This window comes from Silene latifolia, chromosome X (genome assembly GCF_048544455.1).
Source record: "Silene latifolia isolate original U9 population chromosome X, ASM4854445v1, whole genome shotgun sequence".
NCBI classification, from domain to species: domain Eukaryota; kingdom Viridiplantae; phylum Streptophyta; class Magnoliopsida; order Caryophyllales; family Caryophyllaceae; genus Silene; species Silene latifolia.
Genome location: NC_133537.1, coordinates 2218588 through 2240388, shown reverse-complemented (window position 1 = coordinate 2240388; position 21801 = coordinate 2218588). Strand labels below are relative to the sequence as shown.

At 38.0% G+C, this 21801-nt stretch overlaps 5 protein-coding genes across 5 annotated transcripts; 4 read left to right on the top strand and 1 right to left on the bottom strand.

Annotated features, from left to right (window-relative positions):
* The first annotated feature begins 464 nt into the window (after positions 1 to 464).
* Positions 465 to 3803, top strand: LOC141622198 (ACT domain-containing protein ACR6-like). The gene is made up of 7 exons (XM_074438250.1): positions 465 to 760; positions 988 to 1033; positions 1713 to 1827; positions 1945 to 2012; positions 2104 to 2709; positions 2932 to 3036; positions 3127 to 3803. Exons 1-7 carry the CDS (start codon positions 714 to 716, stop codon positions 3466 to 3468), a joined length of 1329 nt encoding a protein of 442 aa, XP_074294351.1. The 5' UTR covers positions 465 to 713; the 3' UTR covers positions 3469 to 3803.
* Positions 3804 to 4947: 1144 nt separating this feature from the next.
* LOC141621135 (pentatricopeptide repeat-containing protein At5g14080-like) lies at positions 4948 to 7307 on the top strand. Its single transcript, XM_074437831.1, is given in 3 exon segments — positions 4948 to 5429; positions 5432 to 6664; positions 6939 to 7307. Coding segments are annotated over 3 exon segments (1995 nt in total). The 5' UTR covers positions 4948 to 5008; the 3' UTR covers positions 7280 to 7307.
* Positions 7308 to 7585: 278 nt separating this feature from the next.
* On the top strand, positions 7586 to 10063 carry LOC141622723 (omega-hydroxypalmitate O-feruloyl transferase-like). Its single transcript, XM_074438725.1, has 3 exons — positions 7586 to 7660; positions 8608 to 9072; positions 9172 to 10063. The coding sequence occupies exons 1-3, from the start codon at positions 7586 to 7588 to the stop codon at positions 10042 to 10044; spliced, it is 1413 nt and encodes a 470-aa protein (XP_074294826.1). The 3' UTR covers positions 10045 to 10063.
* A 2464-nt stretch (positions 10064 to 12527) lies between these two features.
* LOC141621134 (omega-hydroxypalmitate O-feruloyl transferase-like) lies at positions 12528 to 14568 on the top strand. The gene is made up of 3 exons (XM_074437830.1): positions 12528 to 12586; positions 12965 to 13441; positions 13537 to 14568. The coding sequence occupies exons 1-3, from the start codon at positions 12584 to 12586 to the stop codon at positions 14401 to 14403; spliced, it is 1347 nt and encodes a 448-aa protein (XP_074293931.1). The 5' UTR covers positions 12528 to 12583; the 3' UTR covers positions 14404 to 14568.
* Positions 14569 to 15907: 1339 nt separating this feature from the next.
* LOC141622687 (glutaredoxin-C5-like) lies at positions 15908 to 16240 on the bottom strand. Its single transcript, XM_074438692.1, has one exon. The coding sequence runs from the start codon at positions 16238 to 16240 to the stop codon at positions 15908 to 15910; it is 333 nt and encodes a 110-aa protein (XP_074294793.1).
* Between the last annotated feature and the right edge of the window lie 5561 nt (positions 16241 to 21801).

Here is a 21801-nt window from a genome sequence, read left to right as displayed (position 1 = left end):
CCGTCATAAATCAATAAGTCCGAGTAATAGCTGTCAATTACTCGTAATTGTTTAAATACTCAAGAAAATCATTGACTTCATTAAATATGAAATATATAACACGAGTTTAATATAGTCAATTCAAGAGATAACCCAACCTTGTTAAAATCAAAAGGTTGGATTATTCTTGTTAAAATAAAAAAGTTGGATTATTTTCGAAATACTTAACAAACGTTGGATTATTTTTGTTAAATTTGCCTTCTTTCATACCACTCTATGTTTGTAACTCATTATCAGCTTAACTTACATCTATTTTATTACCATTACTTTAAATTGTATAATTATTTTCCGTAATAAATTAATTCTAAGACCGTCTCACATTAAAAATTATCTCATAAAAGTGAGAATTGATTTTTTTAGGAAGGTTCGTAAAAGTGAACCAACCAGACCGGTAATAAATACAAGAAAGACGGCTGCCCAAATCTAAACAAACATTTTTCATCATCATTTTCTCACTTACTTGCTATCTTCCTCCTGTCTTAAGTCTTCCCTCTCTTTACTTCCATGATTATTGGAAGCTCCACATAACTAAATATGTCACAAACTTTATTATTCTAATTTTTTTTTCTCCCAATTTTTTTTATTAATTATTCTTACAATTATTTAGGTGTATATATTACATATATATACACTTCTATTTAATCTCTAAAATTAATTAATTTATTAAAAAAACTATGGGAGATGAGTATGAGAAATTGATTAGGAGGTTAAACCCACCTAGGTAATTAATTTCTTTTTATTCTGTCTCATTTATTTGTTTACCTTTTATATCCTTTATTTTAAGTATTTTAATTAAAGGTAAATATTTGACCGAGAGAAACGGAGTAATTCCCATTTTTCATTTTTACTTGGGAATTTATTAAAATTTACCCATGTCTATTTTTTTTTTTGGTGATATATGGTATTCTTGTTATTCATTAAAAAGTGTTTGGTGTTTTGTTGTTGCAGGGTTGTTATTGACAATGATTCTTCTGATGTAGCTACTGTAATTCAGGTATAGTTTCCCATCTTTCTATGTATTTTCTTGTTATTTAAGTCTTAGGATTAGTTTTCAATACTTCCAACTGGTGGCGGAGTCAGGATTTGTAGTTAGATGACCGAGAAATTTCAGGGGAGCAAACGAGTAATTCAGTAAAGTGAGCTAAATTTTTAACTAAAAGTTTGCGCCTCTGCAAACGCCTCTGCTAGTTCCCTAACTGTGCTAATTGTGAAATTGTGTTTTCTGAGAGGTGGACTTAATAGGATATAAATATAATAGTTGAACCTAAACCATCGATAAACTTGGTTTTGGATACTTGGAGTATACTAAAAGTTGAGCCTAAGATAACAGTTTAATATGACAGATTGACAGGTCATGTTAGACAACCCCAAATCATTTACGAGAGAAAAAGTTCTGTTATTGTCGTTGTTATCATTTTTATTTTTGTTTGTATATTGAGGTTAGAATTTTTTCTATGTTGGTTTTTCGGAAACAATTCTCTCGATTAATTAGTCGCAACTGATTGCTGATAAACATTGCATGTTATACCTTATACCTTGCTTGCCAATGCAAACTTTCCTTACTTCACCTTGGGTAGGAATCATTCTAGAAGGTTTAATTTGTTCAGTTTTGACTACGACGGAGTATTTCTTAAACGAATTATAAGGCTTGACCGTGGAAGGGTATTTTTCAGGTGGACAGCGTCAACAAGCATGGAACTCTTCTACAAGTCGTCCAAGTTCTGTCCGACATGAACCTAATCATTAAAAAAGCATACATCTCTTCGGATGGTGGATGGTTTATGGATGGTAATGATTCTTATTCTAAGTAACTGGATTTCTGCAAGTAGTCTGAGTAATAGTTGTCAAGTACTCGTAATTAAACATGTTTGAGATGCCCTGTACTAATTCCAACTTTTCCTACAGTGTTCAATGTGACTGACTATTATGGGAACAAGATACGAGATCAAGAAGTCATCAATTACATTCAGAAGGTGAGTCTCGTAACTTTTTCAGTTACACGGTCAATTGAAGAAATAGCCCTTTACGTCAATCTAACATTTTGCTTATCCTTCAAATGTTCAGACAATTGAGAGTGATTCATCACTTATGCCTTCAGTGAGAGAGTTAGTGGGAGTGACGCCTTCAGAAGAAGTTACGTCAATTGAGCTGACTGGAACTGACAGACCAGGCTTGTTATCTGAGGTGTGTGCAGTCCTAGCTGATTTGGACTGTAGCGTGGTTAATGCCGAGATATGGACCCACAATTCTCGGGCGGCTGCTGTTGTACATGTAATTGACAACTCAACAGGGTGTGCAATCAGTGATCCAAAAAGGCTTCTTACAATAAAGAAGCTCCTTTGCTATGTGCTTAAGGGAAATAGTGATTATCAGACGGCCGAAATGAGAATTTCTCCGCCTGGAACTCACAGGGGAAGAAGGCTACATCAGATTATGTTTGATGATAGGGACTATCAAGGGATGGAAACCGTAGGGCAAGCTAGTGTTGAAGACAAATTCCCAAGGCCACACATAACAGTAGCTGATTGTCCTGAGAAAGATTATACCGTGATTACTATGCGCTCCAAGGATCGACCCAAGTTGCTGTTTGATATCGTTTGTACTCTTACCGACATGAAATATGTTGTGTTTCATGGGATGGTCGCATCTGGAACTATGGAAGCTTACCAGGTGAAAACACTTGATTTTTTACCGTCTCCATTTCATTTATATACTTAACTGTTTGGATCAACCCAGTTCAATATAACGACCAACAGATCTGACCCGAGTTCAAAAAATTGCGCTTATTTTGCTGAGCTGAGATATACCAAACGGAGTTTCTGATTTATACTGCGTACTCTATATGAGCGTTGGAAAATGTTTGATTAATATGAATATATGATCGGTTGACAGGAGTTTTACATCCGACATATTGATGGAAGACCAATAAGGTCTGAAGCTGAGCGGGAACGAGTTATGCAATGTCTTGAGGCTGCCATTGAGCGGAGGGCATCTGAGGTGAGTTGCATTCCGATGGAACTTTTTCTCATGTTCTAGTTGTCACTAGCATCATATTTTTGAACTGACTTCCTGTCTTGTGTTCCATAGGGACTAGAGTTGGAACTGTGCACTGACGATCGAGCTGGACTTCTATCAGATATAACTCGAATTTTCAGAGAAAATGGGCTTTCGATCCAAAGAGCTGAGATTTCCACGAAAAGTGGGAAAGCCATAGACACTTTCTATGTCACTGATGTAGAAGGAAACCCGGTTGATGAAACAATAATTGATTCCATCCGACAACAAATCGGGCAGACCATATTACAGGTTAAACAGAAATCATGCCTCTCCCCAAAACCACCACAAGAAACCACGATGAGTTTTCTGTTCGCGAGTTTCTTCAAACGTCCAAAACCACAGAACCTGAAGCGAAACAGGTACTGTAATTAGATTGAAGTAGGCAAAAAAGTGAAAGCAAGGGTTACATATGATCAAACTGATAATTCAGGTAGTAATTAGTAAATGTACATTTATTGTAGAAGGGTTTCGAATATCAAAAGATGTTCGTGCTATACGATTGCCCCCGGAATGACAAGGGGCTGATAAAATGTAGGGAGTTCAGGTTGTAGATACAAATAGACAGGTCCTAGTATTTGTGAATAATAGTCTGATGCTCAGAATGTACATAATAGCCTCTGCAGTCTGCACATGGTATAAGCCATAAGCCCATAAGGGATGTAAATATCAAATCAAATTTATGTAAATATCAGTGAAACCCTGTACATGAAGTTCTGCTCTCTCTACTGTTTTTGTTCACTTACCTAGAAGACTAGAATTATTATAGAGCTCGTTTATAGATTTTAAATTGACAACTCGATAATTCGTTACGTTACTAGTCCTATTTGATTTTAAGGAAAAAAAATTGAAACCGCAAAATTAACCAAGAGATTCAAGACAATAAAGTAGTGTCAAGAAATGTATAAATATTCCTCAAAAAAAAAAAAAAAAAATATTTCAATCTAACAGAAAATGCCTATTTGTGAAAATTTCCAGCTTTTCTTAATCTTTTACCCCTAGATAGTAAACCTTATAAAAATGACCGAACCCGAATGACCGGGCATGAATAACCAAACCTGAACCCGACCCATATCTGAATTAAGGACGCGAATCTAACTCAAAACTTGAATTGACACAACCTGGCCCAAAAGGTTATTATCACATTACTGATCATTATCCCCAAATAACTTGATATCAATCCACCCGAAAATGACCCGAATCCCAATCTGACCTAATTCGACCCAAATTCTTGCAAACCTGAGATGGCCCAATCCAAACTTGCTTGAACCGAACCCAATTCGATTGACTCATATGCCAGATCTAGTAGATAAGGGATTATCAAGAAGTAGTATACCATATTGAAAGTTGAAACAAAACAAATAACCCAATGATGAATGATGATACATCCAAGTTTTTGGAAGGCTCCATCTATGATTAGAGATGAAAGTGGGCATGCAGTTTGGTTTATACGTCCCCGCACGGCCCACGTCCCATTTTAGCACGACACGGGATATGGGCCAACATGACACACCACGCCATGGGCCGTGTCTGGGCCGATGCTTGAGAAAAAAGATCGTGACCCAGGCACGACATGCTCAAAATGAGGAAATGCTTGAGCACGCCCATTCGCCCGGACACGACATGACATGCCATGGGTCGTGCCTAGGCTGCCATTTCCTTTTCACCGGTCGCCACGAAACCCACCTTCCGTGCCATTTACTTCTTTAGTACACGATGGGCCGGTACAAGGTACGACCCGTCACAACCGACTTCCATCATAGACTATGATGGACTCCTAACCGGCTCGAGCCCGACTCTGTTGCCCTGGTGGATGGTTTTTTTAAAAAAAAAAAAAAAAAAAAAAAACGAATAGGTTAGGTAGGATTTGAAATTCAGTTGATCATTTCGCGGTTTATTTAACGCTCACCTCCACATGAGACCTCCGGCGAGAGAACTCCCTACATTAATCAGCCAAGCACTGCTTACGGTATCGAAAAGCCCGACACAACACGGAACATGGACCGCCTCACTCGAGCGAACGCTCCACCAACTCGGTTGCCGTGACTCATTAACCCCATCACTCGTTGCCCGAGTCATTGACCCGTATCTTCTCCATCACCAATCTTTATCCTTCGGTTTCTTCAATTGGGCAGCTCAACAACCCAATTTCTCACATTCTTCAATATCTTACAATTCTGTTCTCAAATCCCTCGCCAATTCCCGCCATTTTAATTCCTTGGTGAAAGTTTTCAAGGAGGCAAAAGCTCGAAATGTGTGCGTTGATCGCTCTGTTTATCGACATTTTATTACGTCGTTAGTGAAATTGAAGAGATCGCATGAGGGGTATTTCCGTATTTGGCTTTGAGTGAGGTTTATGATGTTGGGGATGATGTTTGTAACTTGGTTCTTGCCGGGTTGGTGTCCGAGGGGCGGTTTGAGTTTGCACAGAAGGTGTTTGATGAAATGCTTGTTAGAGGTGTGAGGTTTGATACCCTTGGATTTGGGTTGTTTATCTGGAGTTATTGTAGGAAAGCTGAAATAAGCAGGATTTTAGGAGTGTTGGATAGAGTTAGAGGTGGTGGTTCGGGGTTTGATGGGTCGATAGTTGCGCTTTTGATTGTTCATGGGCTCTGTGAGATGGGTAGGATATCTGAGGCTTATAGCCTTTTGGAGGACCTGAGAAATAGAGATTGTAAGCCTGATTTTATGGCATACAGGATTATCGCGGAATCTTATAGGTCTAATGGACCAGGGTGTATTTTCGAGGTGCAGATGACCTTAAAGAAGAAAAGAAAGTTAGGAGTTGCGCCAAGGGCTAGTGACTACAGGGATTTTATATTGGCTTTGCTTTCGGATAACTTCATACTTGAAGGTAAAGTACTGGGGCATTTGATTATAGACGGGAATTTCCCAGTCGAAGATGATGTTTTGGATGCTTTGGTTAGATCAGTATCACGGGTTGATCCTTGTTCGGCCATGCTGTTTTTCAAATTCATGTTAGGGAAAGAGCAATCACCAAATGTTCAAACCTTGAGCAGCTTGAGTAGAAATCTGTGCAAACATGGTAAAATTGATGATCTGTTGGAAGTTCAACACATTTTGGCTTCAAATGACTATTTTACAAACCTAGAGAGATATAATGTTATGTTTTCGTCTTTGTGCTTCACTGGTAGAGTAAGAGAAGCTTACGGTATTCTTCAGGAGATGAGGAAGAAAGGACTGGTCCCAGATATCTCATTTTATAATATTCTCATGGAAGCGTTATGCAGTGAAGATCTTATCCGTCCTGCTAAAAAGCTTTGGGATGAGATGTTTGCCTACGGAGTTTATGGAAACTTGCAAACGTATAACATCCTTATTAAAATGTTTGCAGAAGGAGGTCAAGTTGATGATGCACAGGGACTATATGATCACATGTTACAGAAAGGGATCACGCCTAATGCAACTACATATACGTCTCTCCTAGAAGGCCTTTGTCAGGAATCGAAATTTGAAGCTGCTATTCAATTTTTCTATAAGGCTGCAGATCAAGATGTAACCATTGCACGAACTATAGTTCCTCGTCTTGTGCTACTTCTTTGTAAAGCAGGTAATGCTCCATCCATGGTACTGCAACTTACCTGACAGGACGCATACTCGAAAAAACAACCCGAACCCGAATGCCAAAACAACCTGATTGACCCTACCTATAATCAGTGACCAAAAAACAGCACATACATTGATACATGTGGGTAACTGACTCGGTTAGAGCGCAATCCAAATGACCTTAACCGGCTCCTAACCTCCCCCCTATATGGCCGGAGTGTAGTTTTATGCAATTATAATTAGCATTTCTAATTTAATTTTGTGATCAATGTGTGCAGGTCATTTCGCATCTGCTTCTCAATTTCAATGCAGTAATTGTCACCTAGGACATAAGGAGTCCCATGTTATCTTGTTAAATTATCTCGCAGACGCTAGAGAGTTTCAAATTGCCATCAACCACCTGAGACAGGTCATGGCTGTTTCGTCTGCTCTTCTGCAAGAAATATTAACAGAAATATTCTCATTGCTTTCTTCATCTTCAAACCCTGAGCCGATTCTGCAGCTACTTAGAGAAATGCAACAGACTGAACTCACCTCCACGGATGAAAACTGGAAAAAGTTCTGTGAGCAAATGCTAAAATGGTTGCCAGGAGAGAGTCAGCCGCTGTTGCCTGTGTGATGGCCAAGTCTTTTGGAGTTTGAAGGTGGCATCTCTTGATTTGAGGTAGCACTAGCCAATTCTATGGCGCAAGTGCGCAACGCAAAGATAAACCAGCGACAACCGATTCCAAAATCAAGTCTCAAAAACTGATTTAACACCAAGATTGTAAATGCTGCTTCCTTGCTTCAGTACATGCAGTAATAGGTAGCGATTTGAGACCACAAGTCTTCCAAAGCAGTACATGTTATGGATTAAACGACAGTCTGGATGAGGAGCTTATTTTGTGATGGATGTGTGTATCAGATTGAATCTGTTCATTAACCCATGAAGGTTTCAAGGCAAAAGTTGGAGCTACATCATCCAGTAGATCATATGGAAGACTGTCACCTGATGTTACGAGTTTTTGGATTTCGTAAAACACTATATACAGCAATAATGATAACCGTTTTAACGGGAATTTTACTGAAGATATGACAGGGTATAACTGAGTGATTTTATCCAGTAGATCATTTATGCATTTTTTTTTTTTTTTACTTTTGATTACAGGGTATAACTGAATGACAACCTGCTTCCTTGTTTGCAGTACTCAAATCAGTGGACGCAACTAAAAAATTTATTTGAGTTATCAAGGTTTCTTAATGTGAAGGCGTGAAGCTCAAATATTTGAAATGTGAGGATTCGCAGCTAATATATTTTGACACCAATATTTATGATTGTTTGAAAACTCGCAGTATGATTAAAAAACAGCTAGTCTTGCTATAGACGGATATATCCGTCTATAGCTAAAGACGGTCAAATAGCTTGAAAGTCGTGATATTTTTGGCCTCCACCGCCCCACTTGTTGTTTGTCCTATTAAAAATGTGGTATTGTATTTGGCCCGTCTTTAGCTATAGACGGATATGTGCCGTCTATAATGAGATTTTGTGATTAAAAAAAAGGAGCTGCTATATCACGCTCCTACCTTTTCTAAACACTACATTCAACACAAGCTCCAAAAAAAAAACATGGTTAGTTTGTCTCATCAACCCAAAATCCATCTATACATTCGTTTTGCTTGATTGCTAATTTTTACACTCCTAGTTATTTAGTCCCTTCTAGCTCATTTGCATGTGATTTTAAGAGAAAAAAAAAAAAAAAAAACAAAGTCGGTCTTATTCACACTTTTCGTATATATACTTCAGGGGTACGAAGTTTATAGGTGCTACTGTTACAAGAATGGCAAAACTCGCGTGAATTTTAACATTGCTGCATTTCATGACCTACGATTTTTTACACGCATTCCATATTTGTTTTGCACTTTTTCATGCATATTAATCACTTTTGTGTGCCATTTTAATTGTTGTAGTTTCAAGAGAATGGAAAGAACGTGATTTACAGCCACACAATGAGAGATGAACTCAAAGTGAAACATGTAGGGAAACCAACATTCGTTCAACCAGCTGAAGAAACCGAAAAGGGATTATATTTCCTGTCAAATTTAGACCAAAACACCGCTTTTAGTGTTAAAACAATCTACTGCTTCAAATCAGATCAGAAGGGAAATGAAATGGCCGCGGCAGTCTTAAAAGAAGCCCTAGCTAAGGTGCTGGTTAACTATTACCCTTTGGCAGGACGGCTTACGATCAGTCCTCAGGAAAAGCTCATTGTTGATTGTACTGGTGAAGGTGCGATCTTTGTCGAGGCTGAAGCTGATTGTAACATGGACGAGATAGGTGACTTGACAGTGCCGGACCCTGTCACCCTTGGCAAATTGGTTTATGAGATCCCTGGTGCTAAGAATGTTCTCGAAATCCCTCCCCTTGTTGCTCAGGTTTGTGCCCTATTCATTCTGTATCGTAAATTTAAGGCAGATAAATATCAACTAGCTTAATTGGTAAAGTTATTTATGTGCGTGAATATATATATGCAGGTGACAAAATTCAAGTGTGGGGGTTTTGCTCTAGGACTGTGCGTGAACCATAGCTTCTTTGATGGAATCGGAGCCATGGAGTTTGTCAACTCATGGGGTGAAACAGCCCGAGGCTTACCCCTAAGCACACCGCCATTCTTAGACAGAACAATCCTTACCTCCCGTGACCCACCAAAAATCGAGTATAACCATCAAGAATTTGTTGAGATTATTGACGATATTTATGGTACCTTTAAATTCTGCAATAATGAAGAAATGGAGTACCGTTCTTTCTGCTTCGATCCTGCCCTTCTCGAGAAGCTTAAATCAAAGGCCATGGAAGACGGGATCATAGAGAAATGCACGTCTTTCGAAGCCCTCTCAGGGTTTTTATGGAGATCAAGAACCAAGGCCTTAAAGATGAACCCTGATCAAAAGACGAAATTACTCTTTGCAGTTGATGGAAGACCTAAGTTCATCCCACCCTTGCCAAAAGGGTATTTTGGGAACGGAATTATACTCACAAATGCTGTATGCCCTGCAGGAGATTTGATCGAAAACCCGCTCTCAAATGGGGTAAGGTTAGTCCAAGAAGCCATAAAAGTGGTGACTGATAGTTACATGAGATCAGCCATCGACTATTTTGAAACGACAAGGGCAAGGACGGCATTGAGCTCAGCCCTGTTGATTACCACTTGGTCAAGGTTGGGTTTTCATACAACTGATTTCGGGTGGGGCGAGCCTGTCGTATCGGGTCCTGTTGAATGGCCTGTGAAGGAAGTTATATTGTTCTTGTCTCATGGTAAAGAAAGAAGATCCATTAATATGCTACTGGGATTGCCTGTTTCTGCTATGAAAAACTTTGAAGATGAAATGAACGAGATTAGAGAATGATGTTAGGTAAAAGTGAACTATTATACGTATTACCGTAAATAATATTATAAGATAAATTAAATAATATAAACTCAGAAATATATAACAATAATGAGGTACAACTTACAAGAGTATAGAGTAGAAAAATGTGACTGAGTTGAATCGCGTTAGGCGCTTTCCTAAGTGATGTATCGTAAATTTGCATGTTTTTACTCTTATTTCGCTTGTTTTCTTTACTTTGAACGCTTCTTGGAGCGGTTTTTGGTCTCTAATCTCTCCCTTAATGCATTTGTATGTTAAAGTGATTTTTGTATAGTTATGTTCATACGAAGCATCAACTCGCAGATATATTCACTAAAGCTCTCGAACGCACTCTTTCTGATAATCTTTTATCCAAGTTGGGTGTCTCGATTCTCTATGCTATTACGCCTATTAGTGAAAGAACCGTTGGTTCCTAGTTCCTGCCCTCCACAAAGAGCCGTTGGCTCCATATCTCCAAAGATAGCAACATGCTACACCAATCTATGCCTATATTGCCAATATATACGAGTTTTTCTAAAATGTGCCCGATGGGTTGCGGTCCGGCGGTCTAGCTGACTTCACGGGTTGCAGTCCGGCGGTGATGTGTGTGGTGGACTGGTGGTGGTGGTGGTTGAAGTGAGGAGATGTGGTGGTTTGTTGAGCCGGAGGCTTGAGTTATGATGTGTTGTGATGGTTGTGTTCTTATTGCATATTGTGAGCATTTGTATAATTGAGACTGATTCTTTATGTTTTCAAAACTGTGATGATTCATATGATAATCCGGTCATATTGGGGAGCAGCTAGTTATTGGATGCTTTGGATTTGTTGATGATCGGGGCGTGGGACGCGCTATTGGCAATCGGAGTCTAGTTGAGCAGTCATGAATTGATATATTTATTAGAGTTGCTCGTTGTAACTTTGAGACTTTGTATATTGTAGAATTCATTTTTTGTATTACTCACTAAGCTTTGGATATCAAATGTTTTTTAATTGGAGTTTTGATGCACTATCTCGGAAAACCGAAATGATAATATCCCTATTTACCTTGAACCGGTAAATGGGGGTGTTACAAGAAATCCCTTCTTTGCGAGCGAACCAGGCTATTAAAGTCAATTGTCATTTCATTGGAGACGAGATACTCAAAAGCATGATTGATTACTAGCACCTATGTTCATACGAAGCATCAACTCGCCGATATATATTTACTAACGCTCTTGGATGCACTCTTTTTTATAATCTTTTATCCAAGTTGGCCGTCTCAATCCTTTCCTACACCAATTCAATATTTATATATTTATGATAGTTTGAAAACCCATCATAAAAAAGCAAAGTGTGTACTTATTTTAGCCGTACATTATTTAGAGTGGCACGAGTTGGCAACGTAATCTAAGAAATTTGGTTGATCAACCATGCAGCTACCAAACGTTGAGTGTTCTACGTAGATCCGTAATGAAAACAACACCCCAACGAATCTGGACTCTGGAGGACTCTATTCAATAAATATATACACACCATTTTTGATTGATGACTCCATGCATCTAGCTATAAAACAACGATATATTACCAATAAAATTCAGCTATTTATTATTTTTATTCCATTGTAATATGAACCCTAGTCAATTTGGCCTCTTAATTATATATTAATACATGTGCTTCTAAATATTTGTCGGTTATGTTTGGTATTGCCTAATTCCCTTTGATCAATAATGAATTCATGTGATACGATTCCGCCTACTCCATCAATTCAAAGTGAAATCCGGATGGCTAACAGCATTACTACACGCATATGATGTTATTATATCAAACCTTTTAACAATTAAGTTTAATTTGTATGTGTCTTTTCTGAATGAAGTGTTTATAAATTACATTTTAATTCGTTGGGGTCAAAACTTAAAATTAACTGAATTTATATATATGTATAATTTTTTAGCTATATTAAAAAGGGATTATTAGTTTAATGTTTAAATGAACGTAAATTTACACTAAAACTCATAATTTTCAAAACAAAACCATAAAATTTTATTATAAACGTATTATAAAAACTCATAAACTACCCAAATCAATTGTATGACATCTGATGTATAATTTATAAACTGTATCAAATAATATATAATTAACTACCTATGATTAACTATTAGATTATCGAAGGATTAACTACTAAACAAAATGTACAAAATTAATAATGATCTGTTATGTGATTATCTCTACATGTCATCCTTGTTAGTTCAAATCTTGGCTAGTGAACAACCTCCACCAATATCAGAATAATAGTCCTTATTTTCATACATGTAACACAAATAGCCAAGAAATATTACCAGATTATAATTAACAACTAGCAAAACACAAAGTGGTATAACTAACTCACATATACAAGTACTTTTTAAAGGAGCTCTCACTATCTATATAACTAAGTGGGCCATATTTCCCATCTTATATATACACACATCCCTTAAGCCTTCTAAATGAAAAAAAAAATCCAATATTCATCACAATTTCTACAAAGAACAATTTTTACACTACAAAAAAAAACACCTACAATATGGTTAGTTTTTCTCTAATCTATACATTCGTTGTAACTTGTAGATTATCGGGTTTAGTTACTAGTTCGTATTTAAGCTGAGTAGGAAAACACGACACTGGCAAATTTAATATCATAAAGTTAGCATAAGCATATATTGCGAGTTTGTCCAAATTTTGTGTTTAAAACATGTTAGATTCACACTTTTTGTATATAAAACTTATTTGAAATATTTATCACAGTCATGTGGATAAAATTTTCTAGGAGCAAATGTTAGAAGAATGGCAAAACTCTCGTGAATTTTAACATTACTGCATTTCATGAGCTAACATACATTTTTTTTTACAAGCATGTTAATCACATTTTCTCTTTAATCACTTTCATGCCTTTTTAACTTTGAAGGTTCAAGAAAATGGAGAGAACATGACTACAATGGTCTCCAACGGCCACAAAATGGGAGACGAAATCGAAGTGAAACATGTAGGGAAACCAACATTGGTTCAACCAGCTGAAGAAACCGAAAAGGGTTTATATTTCCTATCAAATCTAGACCAAAACATAGCTGTTATTGTTCGAACAATCTACTGTTTCAAGTCAGAGGACAAGGGAAATGACACGGCCGCAGAAGTCTTGAAACAATCCCTAGCTAAGGTGTTGGTTAACTATTACCCCTTGGCAGGACGGCTTACGATCAGCCCTCAAGGCAAGCTCATTGTTGATTGTACTGGTCAAGGTGCGGTCTTTGTCGAGGCTGAAGCTGATTGTAACATGGACGAGATAGGTGACTCGACTAAGCCAGACCCTGTCACCCTTGGCAAGTTGGTTTATGAGATCCCCGGTGCTAAGAATGTTCTCGAAATCCCTCCCCTTGTTGCTCAGGTTTGTGCCTTACTCATTCTGTATTGCAAATTTATGGCAGATATCAACTAGCTTAGCTGGTAAAGTTATTTATATGCCTGAATATATATATGCAGGTGACAAAATTCAGGTGCGGGGGTTTTGCTCTAGGACTGTGCATGAACCATGGTATCTTTGATGGGATTGGAGCCATGGAATTCGTCAACTCATGGGGTGAAACAGCTCGAGGCTTACCCCTAAGCACACCGCCTTTCCTAGACAGGACAATCCTAAACTCCAGAAACCCACCAAAAATCGAGTATAACCATCAAGAGTTTGATGAAATTGATGACATTTCTGGCACCTTTAAACTCTACAATGAAGAAATGGAGTACCGTTCCTTCTGCTTCGACCCAACCCTTCTCAAGAAGCTTAAAACAAAGGCCTTGGAAGACGGAACCTTAGAGAAATGCACGTCTTTTGAAGCGCTCTCAGGGTTCGTCTGGAGGGCAAGAACCAAGGCCTTAAAGATGAACCCGGATCAAAAGACAAAATTACTCTTTGCAGTCGACGGACGACCTAAGTTCATCCCACCCCTGCCAAAAGGGTATTTTGGGAACGGAATTATACTCACGAACGCTGTATGCCCTGCAGGAGATTTGATAGAAAATCCGCTCTCAACTGGGGTAAGGCTAGTCCAAGATGCCATCAAAATGGTGACGGATAGTTATATGAGATCAGCCATCGACTATTTTGAAACGACAAGGGCAAGGCCGTCATTGAGCTCAACCTTGTTGATTACCACTTGGTCAAGGTTGGGTTTTCATACAACTGATTTCGGGTGGGGCGAGCCTGTGGTATCGGGTCCTGTTGCATTGCCTGAGAAAGAAGTTATATTGTTCTTGTCGCATGGTAAAGCGAGAAGATCCGTTAATGTGCTCCTCGGATTGCCTGTTTCTGCCATGAAAAACTTTGAAGATGAAATGAAACAAATTAGAGAATGAATTCAACTGTCATCATGATCGCGATTCGCGAGTATCGGTCTGTACTCTGTTTTTTACAATTATACTGGTGTGTGATATTATTTGTACTTTGTTAATTAATTACGGAATATTTAATTTGGTTACTATACTGTTGATTTTTGAGATAATACAAAACCGGGTCTTTGTTTGAACGTCTTATACCAGATCCGATAGTAATTATGTTGCTATTGATGTCATTTTTGAAGATGAATAAATGAACAATGTATTTGTTTGTGTTTATTGATGAGAAATCAAAAGCTTACCACTAGACCTGGCAAAAACAACCCAACCCGATTGATCCGAGACTCAAAGTGACCCGAACTACATCACTCGAATGTGACCCGACTTGAACATGACCCGAGCTTACTTGACCCGTAATTGACTCGACCCGATCCGAAACCAGCAAACCCGAAAATGATCCGAAATAATATTACTCTAATTGGTCCGAAAAGACTTGAATGGTTATTTCTCTATTATTCATTGACCCAAATCAGACCCGACCAACAAACCCGAAATGACCCGTCCCGACACGAATTAACCCAAAATCAATGAGACACCCGAATTGGCCCGACCCGTTAACCCGTTAAGCCAGGTCTACGTCGCATTTAACATGGTAATAAACCTTGGGTTTCCTCTCGGCGACCATGAGCTTCATGATCCTCCTCATGGAGTTCAACTTATAATGCTCCATGATGCACAAGGCTTTAGGGTAACTCGATCTATAGCTATGTAATCCGGCTTAGGCCTCCCTTTTTCCTCAAAAAAAAATACTCCCTCTGTCCCGGTCATTTGTTGTCCTTTGGTTTTGGCACAAAGACCAAGGAAAGAGGAAAGGGCCAATTACTAAATGACAAGTGAAACAAATTGAGTGTGAATGATCAAATTACTCATCAATATCATTCTTAAAATAGAAAGGACAACAACTCACTGAGACACCCCAATATGGAAAAGGACAACAAATGACCGGGACAGAGGGAGTAACATTGTTTATCAAGTTCATTTTTAAAATAGAAAAGACAGTCATCAACCCTAAACATTCCAAAATAAAATAGGACAACAAATAATCGAGACAGATAGAATATATTGTAAAAATTTAAAACTAAAGGGTCATTTCGAAAAACAACAACGATATATATACAAAAACAAAGGGAGTATTCGCTAGGGCTAATATTTTTTTTCATTTTTCCATTGTTCACCGAGGAGGGAGCAGAATATATACAGCAACAAAAATACAAAAAAAAAACACAAATTATTTGGCCATCACACATCTTGAACTCCTCTTCCTCTTCACAACTTGATCAACACCAGTAATCCCCTAATCCGTAACAAATAGTAGTACGACTTCTCCCCTTGTTAAAAACGAGGAGACGACAAAAATCACAAAAACCAACACAAAATTAGAATATAAAATTAAAAATGAAAGGTTATATTTTTTTTTTGGCATGAATTTAATTTTTGTTTTCATGATGTTTTAAAGTGTTTATTTCTAAAGCCAAAGAGCACCAGCTTGCTTAAGGAGGGGAACAAGCGAACCATTAATGTGGGCCGCCATGAGACGGTCCATGGGACCCACAAGCGAACCACCAACAAAGACAACCGGTCCAGGATTGGGTGTGGAGAGGACCACCATAAGGGCCCTCTCCATATCTTCACCCCAAGGATCTTCATCTAGCTCGTGGACCGTCGGATTAACCCCCATGCCGTATAACAGCCGTTCGATAGCATGGCACATGAAACAATTCCTCCTGCTGAATATTACTACTGCATTCTCTGAAGCTATCATCTCTATCTTTTCTAGTACCCCTACTTGGTATTGCATTTTTTTACGTTTTGACGACTGAATTTCCGTATCACCAGGTGACGATTGTTTTACACCGTTACCGTTGTTTCTAATTTTGGAAGATTATGAGTGAAATTTTGTTTTGGATATGAGAAGCTAATAACGGTATGGGTTGTGCATGCATGTATTTATATGGTTATGTTGATTATTGTTTAAGGTATATATATGTATTTATATTTAGGATTTTTCTAACGTGTGCCCTAAGGGAACATGTTAATAACCTATATTTGGAAAAAATGACAAGATAAAATGGATAATAACGTGTGGTAGTAGGGCACACATTAGAAAAACTCATTTATTTATGCACAATTTATTGTTAAAATAGAGATATCCGTATTCAATAAAACAGTTAAATATAGATAGATGAGACAAAAAGCAGAATATCTAAACAAAAAGCAGAATATTTAACTCGTTTTACACTTAAAACATATATAATCGTCTTAAGCGAGACTTATTGGTATTTAATATTTATATGGTTGGTTTTAAATGTTAATACGTCTGGTATACGCTGACGCATGCTAATAATAGCAGGGATTAGTGCTTTTGATCAAAATTCAGAGTTTTCTGGTATTTAGCCACAGATATAATGAGATTATGTCATCTTATTATACGGTCAATAGATAAATGATTCTTGTCGAGAGCTTTAACAAGCGTAGTGTAATAAACACGTCTATGTCTATGTACATAGTACATGCATAATTCATTTTCCCAAACTTATTATTGTTGTTGGCAAAATTATTATCGTTCAATAATTCACGAACAAAATGGAAAAAAAAAATGCAAGAACAAAGTTTTCGAGTGGTATAATTTAGGCTTTTTATTTTTTATATAAATATCAAATCCGTTTAATTCATCATTTTACATTTATAAATTTACACCCGATAACTTAACCAACTTAAAACTCTAGTTATATACGGAGTAACATATATAATCCGTTATACTTGTTAAGTACAAATTTACCGATAACTTAACAAACCATCGCACAACAAATACCGTTGTAAGAATTCTAGTTGGCATATTGCACGACTATCTTTTTCTCCACGGTTTCATTGTGACTTAGAGAAGCTCAGGTGAGATTAAAATTCATTATTATTTGTAGATTAGTATTGTCATTGTGTTATGATATCTTTATTAGTTTATTATCTTATCTTGGATCATATGTCGACCATTGATCCGTATCATATCCCTCATATATATGCCATACGTCAGCAGGGACCTGTAACGGTAGTACGTAGTCTTACAATTCATTGAACTTGGAGACTTCATAATTAGCCTAAAATCTATGCCAAGTAACCATAACATTTTTGGGCCACATTTGGGATGTTTAGAGCATGTCATTGCTGGTGTTAATAATCCACTTTTAAAAAGAAGGACGGTGAAATTTACACGTGATCAGAAAGTTAGAGTTGATAATTGAATTGAATGCCTCTGAATTGAATTAGGTCATATTCTTTTGGATTTAATTTCAGCTAATTTCAGATCTATTTAGTTTAGTTTAGCTTATCTCTTCATAAATTAACTCTTACTTCATTTCGGTTTAGTTCAATTCACCTTCATTAACTTTAGTTCAATTTAGTTCTTTTCAAGCAAAAAAAACATAGCCTTAATTTAACTCCAACAACTAGACAATGAATCTCTACATCTTTATCATTCAACTAACAATTGAACAGCAAGTCTCCCTTGTGACGGGCATTATCCGTCACAAGCTTGCGGACAAGTAGATTGTTACTCCCTAAACATTTTTCTTTTGTCTTATTTACTCACATGGATAGTACTTGACCCGTCAAAATCAACCACAACTACAAAGTGACTGAACCCCAAAGGTTCCTTATAAACACACAACAATTAATCCATGAGATCCTCAGTCAATCGTTTCTTGAAATTAAGGTCGTTTTACAAGAGTGTATATAAAATGGTTTTTGTATACATTAGTGAACAATTAGTCAACATTATATAGAGAAAATTTTTGGCAATATAATGAATCAATGATACGAGTATAAATGTTAATTGGACTACACAAGTAATTCATTCAACTAAATATTTGAAAGCATCAAATCATGCACATTAATTGGACTACACAAGTAACTAAACACAATATCATTAACACAACAGACAGAGACTTATAGAACAACTCTATGAGTTCTTTTACGCTTACGGCCCCAAGTAGCCGTGGAGGACGACGAAGAGAAGGAGGAGGAGGACGAAGAGACGTGGTCCGGCTTCAGGATAACGAAACAACATTGACCGTTGACCCGAAACGAAACAACTTGAATGAAGTCGTTCATTTCCAGGCTGTTCTCCTTCCTGAAATATTGCCAGTCACTAGTGATCGCGAATCTATACCCCTTACCTTTGTAATTCCATCGTCTAAGCGACATTTTGTGAATTTTGTCCGAGCAAGGTCCCATGACCTTGACCGGAAGCACATACTTCTTGTTTCCACTGTTTGGAATTCGGGTTTTAAGCAAGTTGAATTCAGAATCAGTCAGAAATTTGGACATAATCTGTTTATAAGGGATTGATAACCGATCCTGGCCGCGAATAATATCAGCCTCTACAAGCGTCTTTTGAATTACTAACTTCACTTCACTCATACCTTGGAATTCGTGATGATTCTTCACATAGTCGGGCAGTAATTTTGAAGCGTCAAAGGAACCAGCAGCAGCAGCTGACTTTTTACTGAGCCGCGCTTTAGACTTGTTAGAAACGCCAGTTTTTACTTTCTGACGCTTCTGAACAGAGGACTCTGCTATTGGCGGCGTTTTTGGGTTGAAACAGACAGCGCTTTCAACTCTCTGACGCTTACCGGCCAAAGCCGAAGCGTGATCACAAACATCGTCACGGTCTCTCTTCATCCCATAGAAACGCTTCTTCGGCGGAAGCCTGAGAAGAAGCTTGATTTCTGGTTCTTGTTTTTCCTTTACATGATCATCTTGCATTGTTTCTTCGTTCCAAACCATTAAAATCCATTTCTTAATCGGAAAAACCTTATAATCACTTTCAGTTTTCGGTTTCTCCGAATTAAGCTCTTCTGGCAACACTTCTTCTTCATCCACCGGATCCAAATTTAGATCAAACACCGCCATTTATTAAATTTATTTATGCTAATAATAAGATGATTATTGTAGTAAATAATAGAGATAAAAGCAGTATAATAGTTGAGAATTTGAGATTGTATTTGGAATTATGGAGGACTAGGGTGATTACTTATATACTGGTATGAGGTAAGTAAATTGGTAATTCAACTGGAATTGGAAATTTGGAAATTGTAAAACTTGGGGATCAAGGATATTTGAAGTACAGAGTAATAGTAATAGTAGAAGTAGAATTATTTGGAAAGCCGGTGGATGTTTTCTTTCCTAAAATCATCTCCGAGGACATGATGTTGCATTGTTCATCTATTTTCTCCCGCCAACAAGCATTACCGTTATGAATATTTCCCACTCGTTTTCCTCTAGGGCTGAGCAAAACCGTATACACGATACGGTTTTGAAAACCGTATCGGGTATACGGTTTTTAAATTCACAATTTTATCGATAAGGATCCGGTCCGGTTTAACTGTATATCCGGTTTTCGTATACCTGGTTTTTCCGTATATCCGGTTTTCGTATACCCGGATACGGATTTCAGTTGTTTGTTATTCAATTTATTACATACGCGGTAAAACCAGTACACCCTAACTTAAATTTAGTTATAGGTTACATATTAAAATAATCAAAATTTCAATATTCATTATACAAATGCATTAGGGAAAAAGAAAGTGGACAAATTAAAGTGATTTTGGTTAAATTATTTAATTTTTGTAAGATATTTTTGGTTTTTTTATTTCTTTTCAAAAACCGTATACCCGGTTTTATTTTTGTCCGACCCGGATACGATACGGTTTTTTGAAAACCGTATCATATATACGGAAATTCGTCTAAATGAAACCGTATACCGTATCGTATCCGTATATTAAAACCGTTTCGTATATTTTTTGCTCACCCCTATTTTCCTCCACATAAACTAATTAATAGGATTGGGGTCTAGTGTAGACCGGCCCAACTAACCTGACCCGGATAATCGGATCCGATAAGGCTGATCTGAGACTCGAAAGTGACCTGAAAATGTCTTGAAACCCAAATTGACATGACACGACCTAGACTGGACTAGAACCTTAATTGACCCAATATTGACCTAACTTGGCTCAAAATCACCCGTCTCATAATTGACCCAAACCAATTTGATTTGAAGTGACCCGAATAACCTGAAATTACAATTGCTATATCATATAAATATTATATTATATACATCAAAATGAAGGATTTATTTGTTGAAACAATCCATATTAAATACTCCGTAACTAATTTGTAAATTGTAAGACACCTTTGTTAGTCAAGTTAGTACAAATTATAGTGTTTTAACCTGTTCCGGGTGTAATTCCAGAGCAAGTATAGTTACCACCCGTGGCTTGTTGAATGATGTCTTGAGTTGGATTCTCCCTTGGTCTTAATCGTTCCTCTCGGCCTCTCCTGCAACAATGAACGAACTGAGGGCTTGGCTTTGAGCCAAGCGTACCCACTCCGACGCCTTGAAGTCGGTAAACTTAGATGTATAAGTTGTATGCTAATTGGCTAGGAATATATTGCAGAGAGATAAGGAAGATTATACCAGATGAATAGTGTATTTAGGTTAAGTTGTGTATTTCTGGATTGGATTCGATTCTCTCCTCAATGAAGGTTGAGGAGTATTTATAGACTTCACCTTTTGTCACGTAGTGGCCAAGTGGCTAGCAGGTGGAAAGACTGATCTACCCCTCGGCCGAGGGACCTATGGCTGGCCGGCGGGCCCTGGTGACTCACCGCCGAGGGGTCTTGGATATGAGTACGCGGGTATGTGTTCCGGCCGGCAAAGTTGTCATGCCGGGACCCAGGTTGGCAGCCGATGGGCCGCGATCGGCTAGGTCGTCTAAGTCGTTGACTTGTTTGTGGATATCTTTGACCTTGCTCAATATGTTGACTTGTCGTCACGGTGCAGAATATGCCCCATCAATTTGCTCCCAGCGTAGTCTATGCCGTGGTATGGGCTTCGATGTACGTCCGAGCGTATATTCTGCGCAAGTAGTTTGTAGAAAATTTTACGACGGCTTCTTCTGCGGCGGCTTCTTTTGCCTCTGCCTGGTCTTTCTTAGGCCGTACCATATCCCCCTCCACATGGATGTGTATTGGGCATCCGATGTGGAAAAAAAAAAGGGACGCTGGTCGAGACCGGGTTTGAGAGTGCTTAGGTATTTTTGATTGCCCCGGCCGCGCGCTGCGGCTGGTTGATCATGTGGCCGGCGGAGAATGGATGCTTGGGAATTTGTTGAGGAAGGTGAATAGGCAAGGAGATATGAATAGGCGTGTTGAAGACGCTTGGTCATGTTGCATTGATTGACGTCTAATCTGCTGCAACGATTGACATCCCGTGGTTGCATGTCCGACACGTGTCCGCACGCTGATTGGTTGACGCTTCATGGGCTGTTTTCTGATTGGTCCTTCTTCATGGGCTTTTCCCTATAA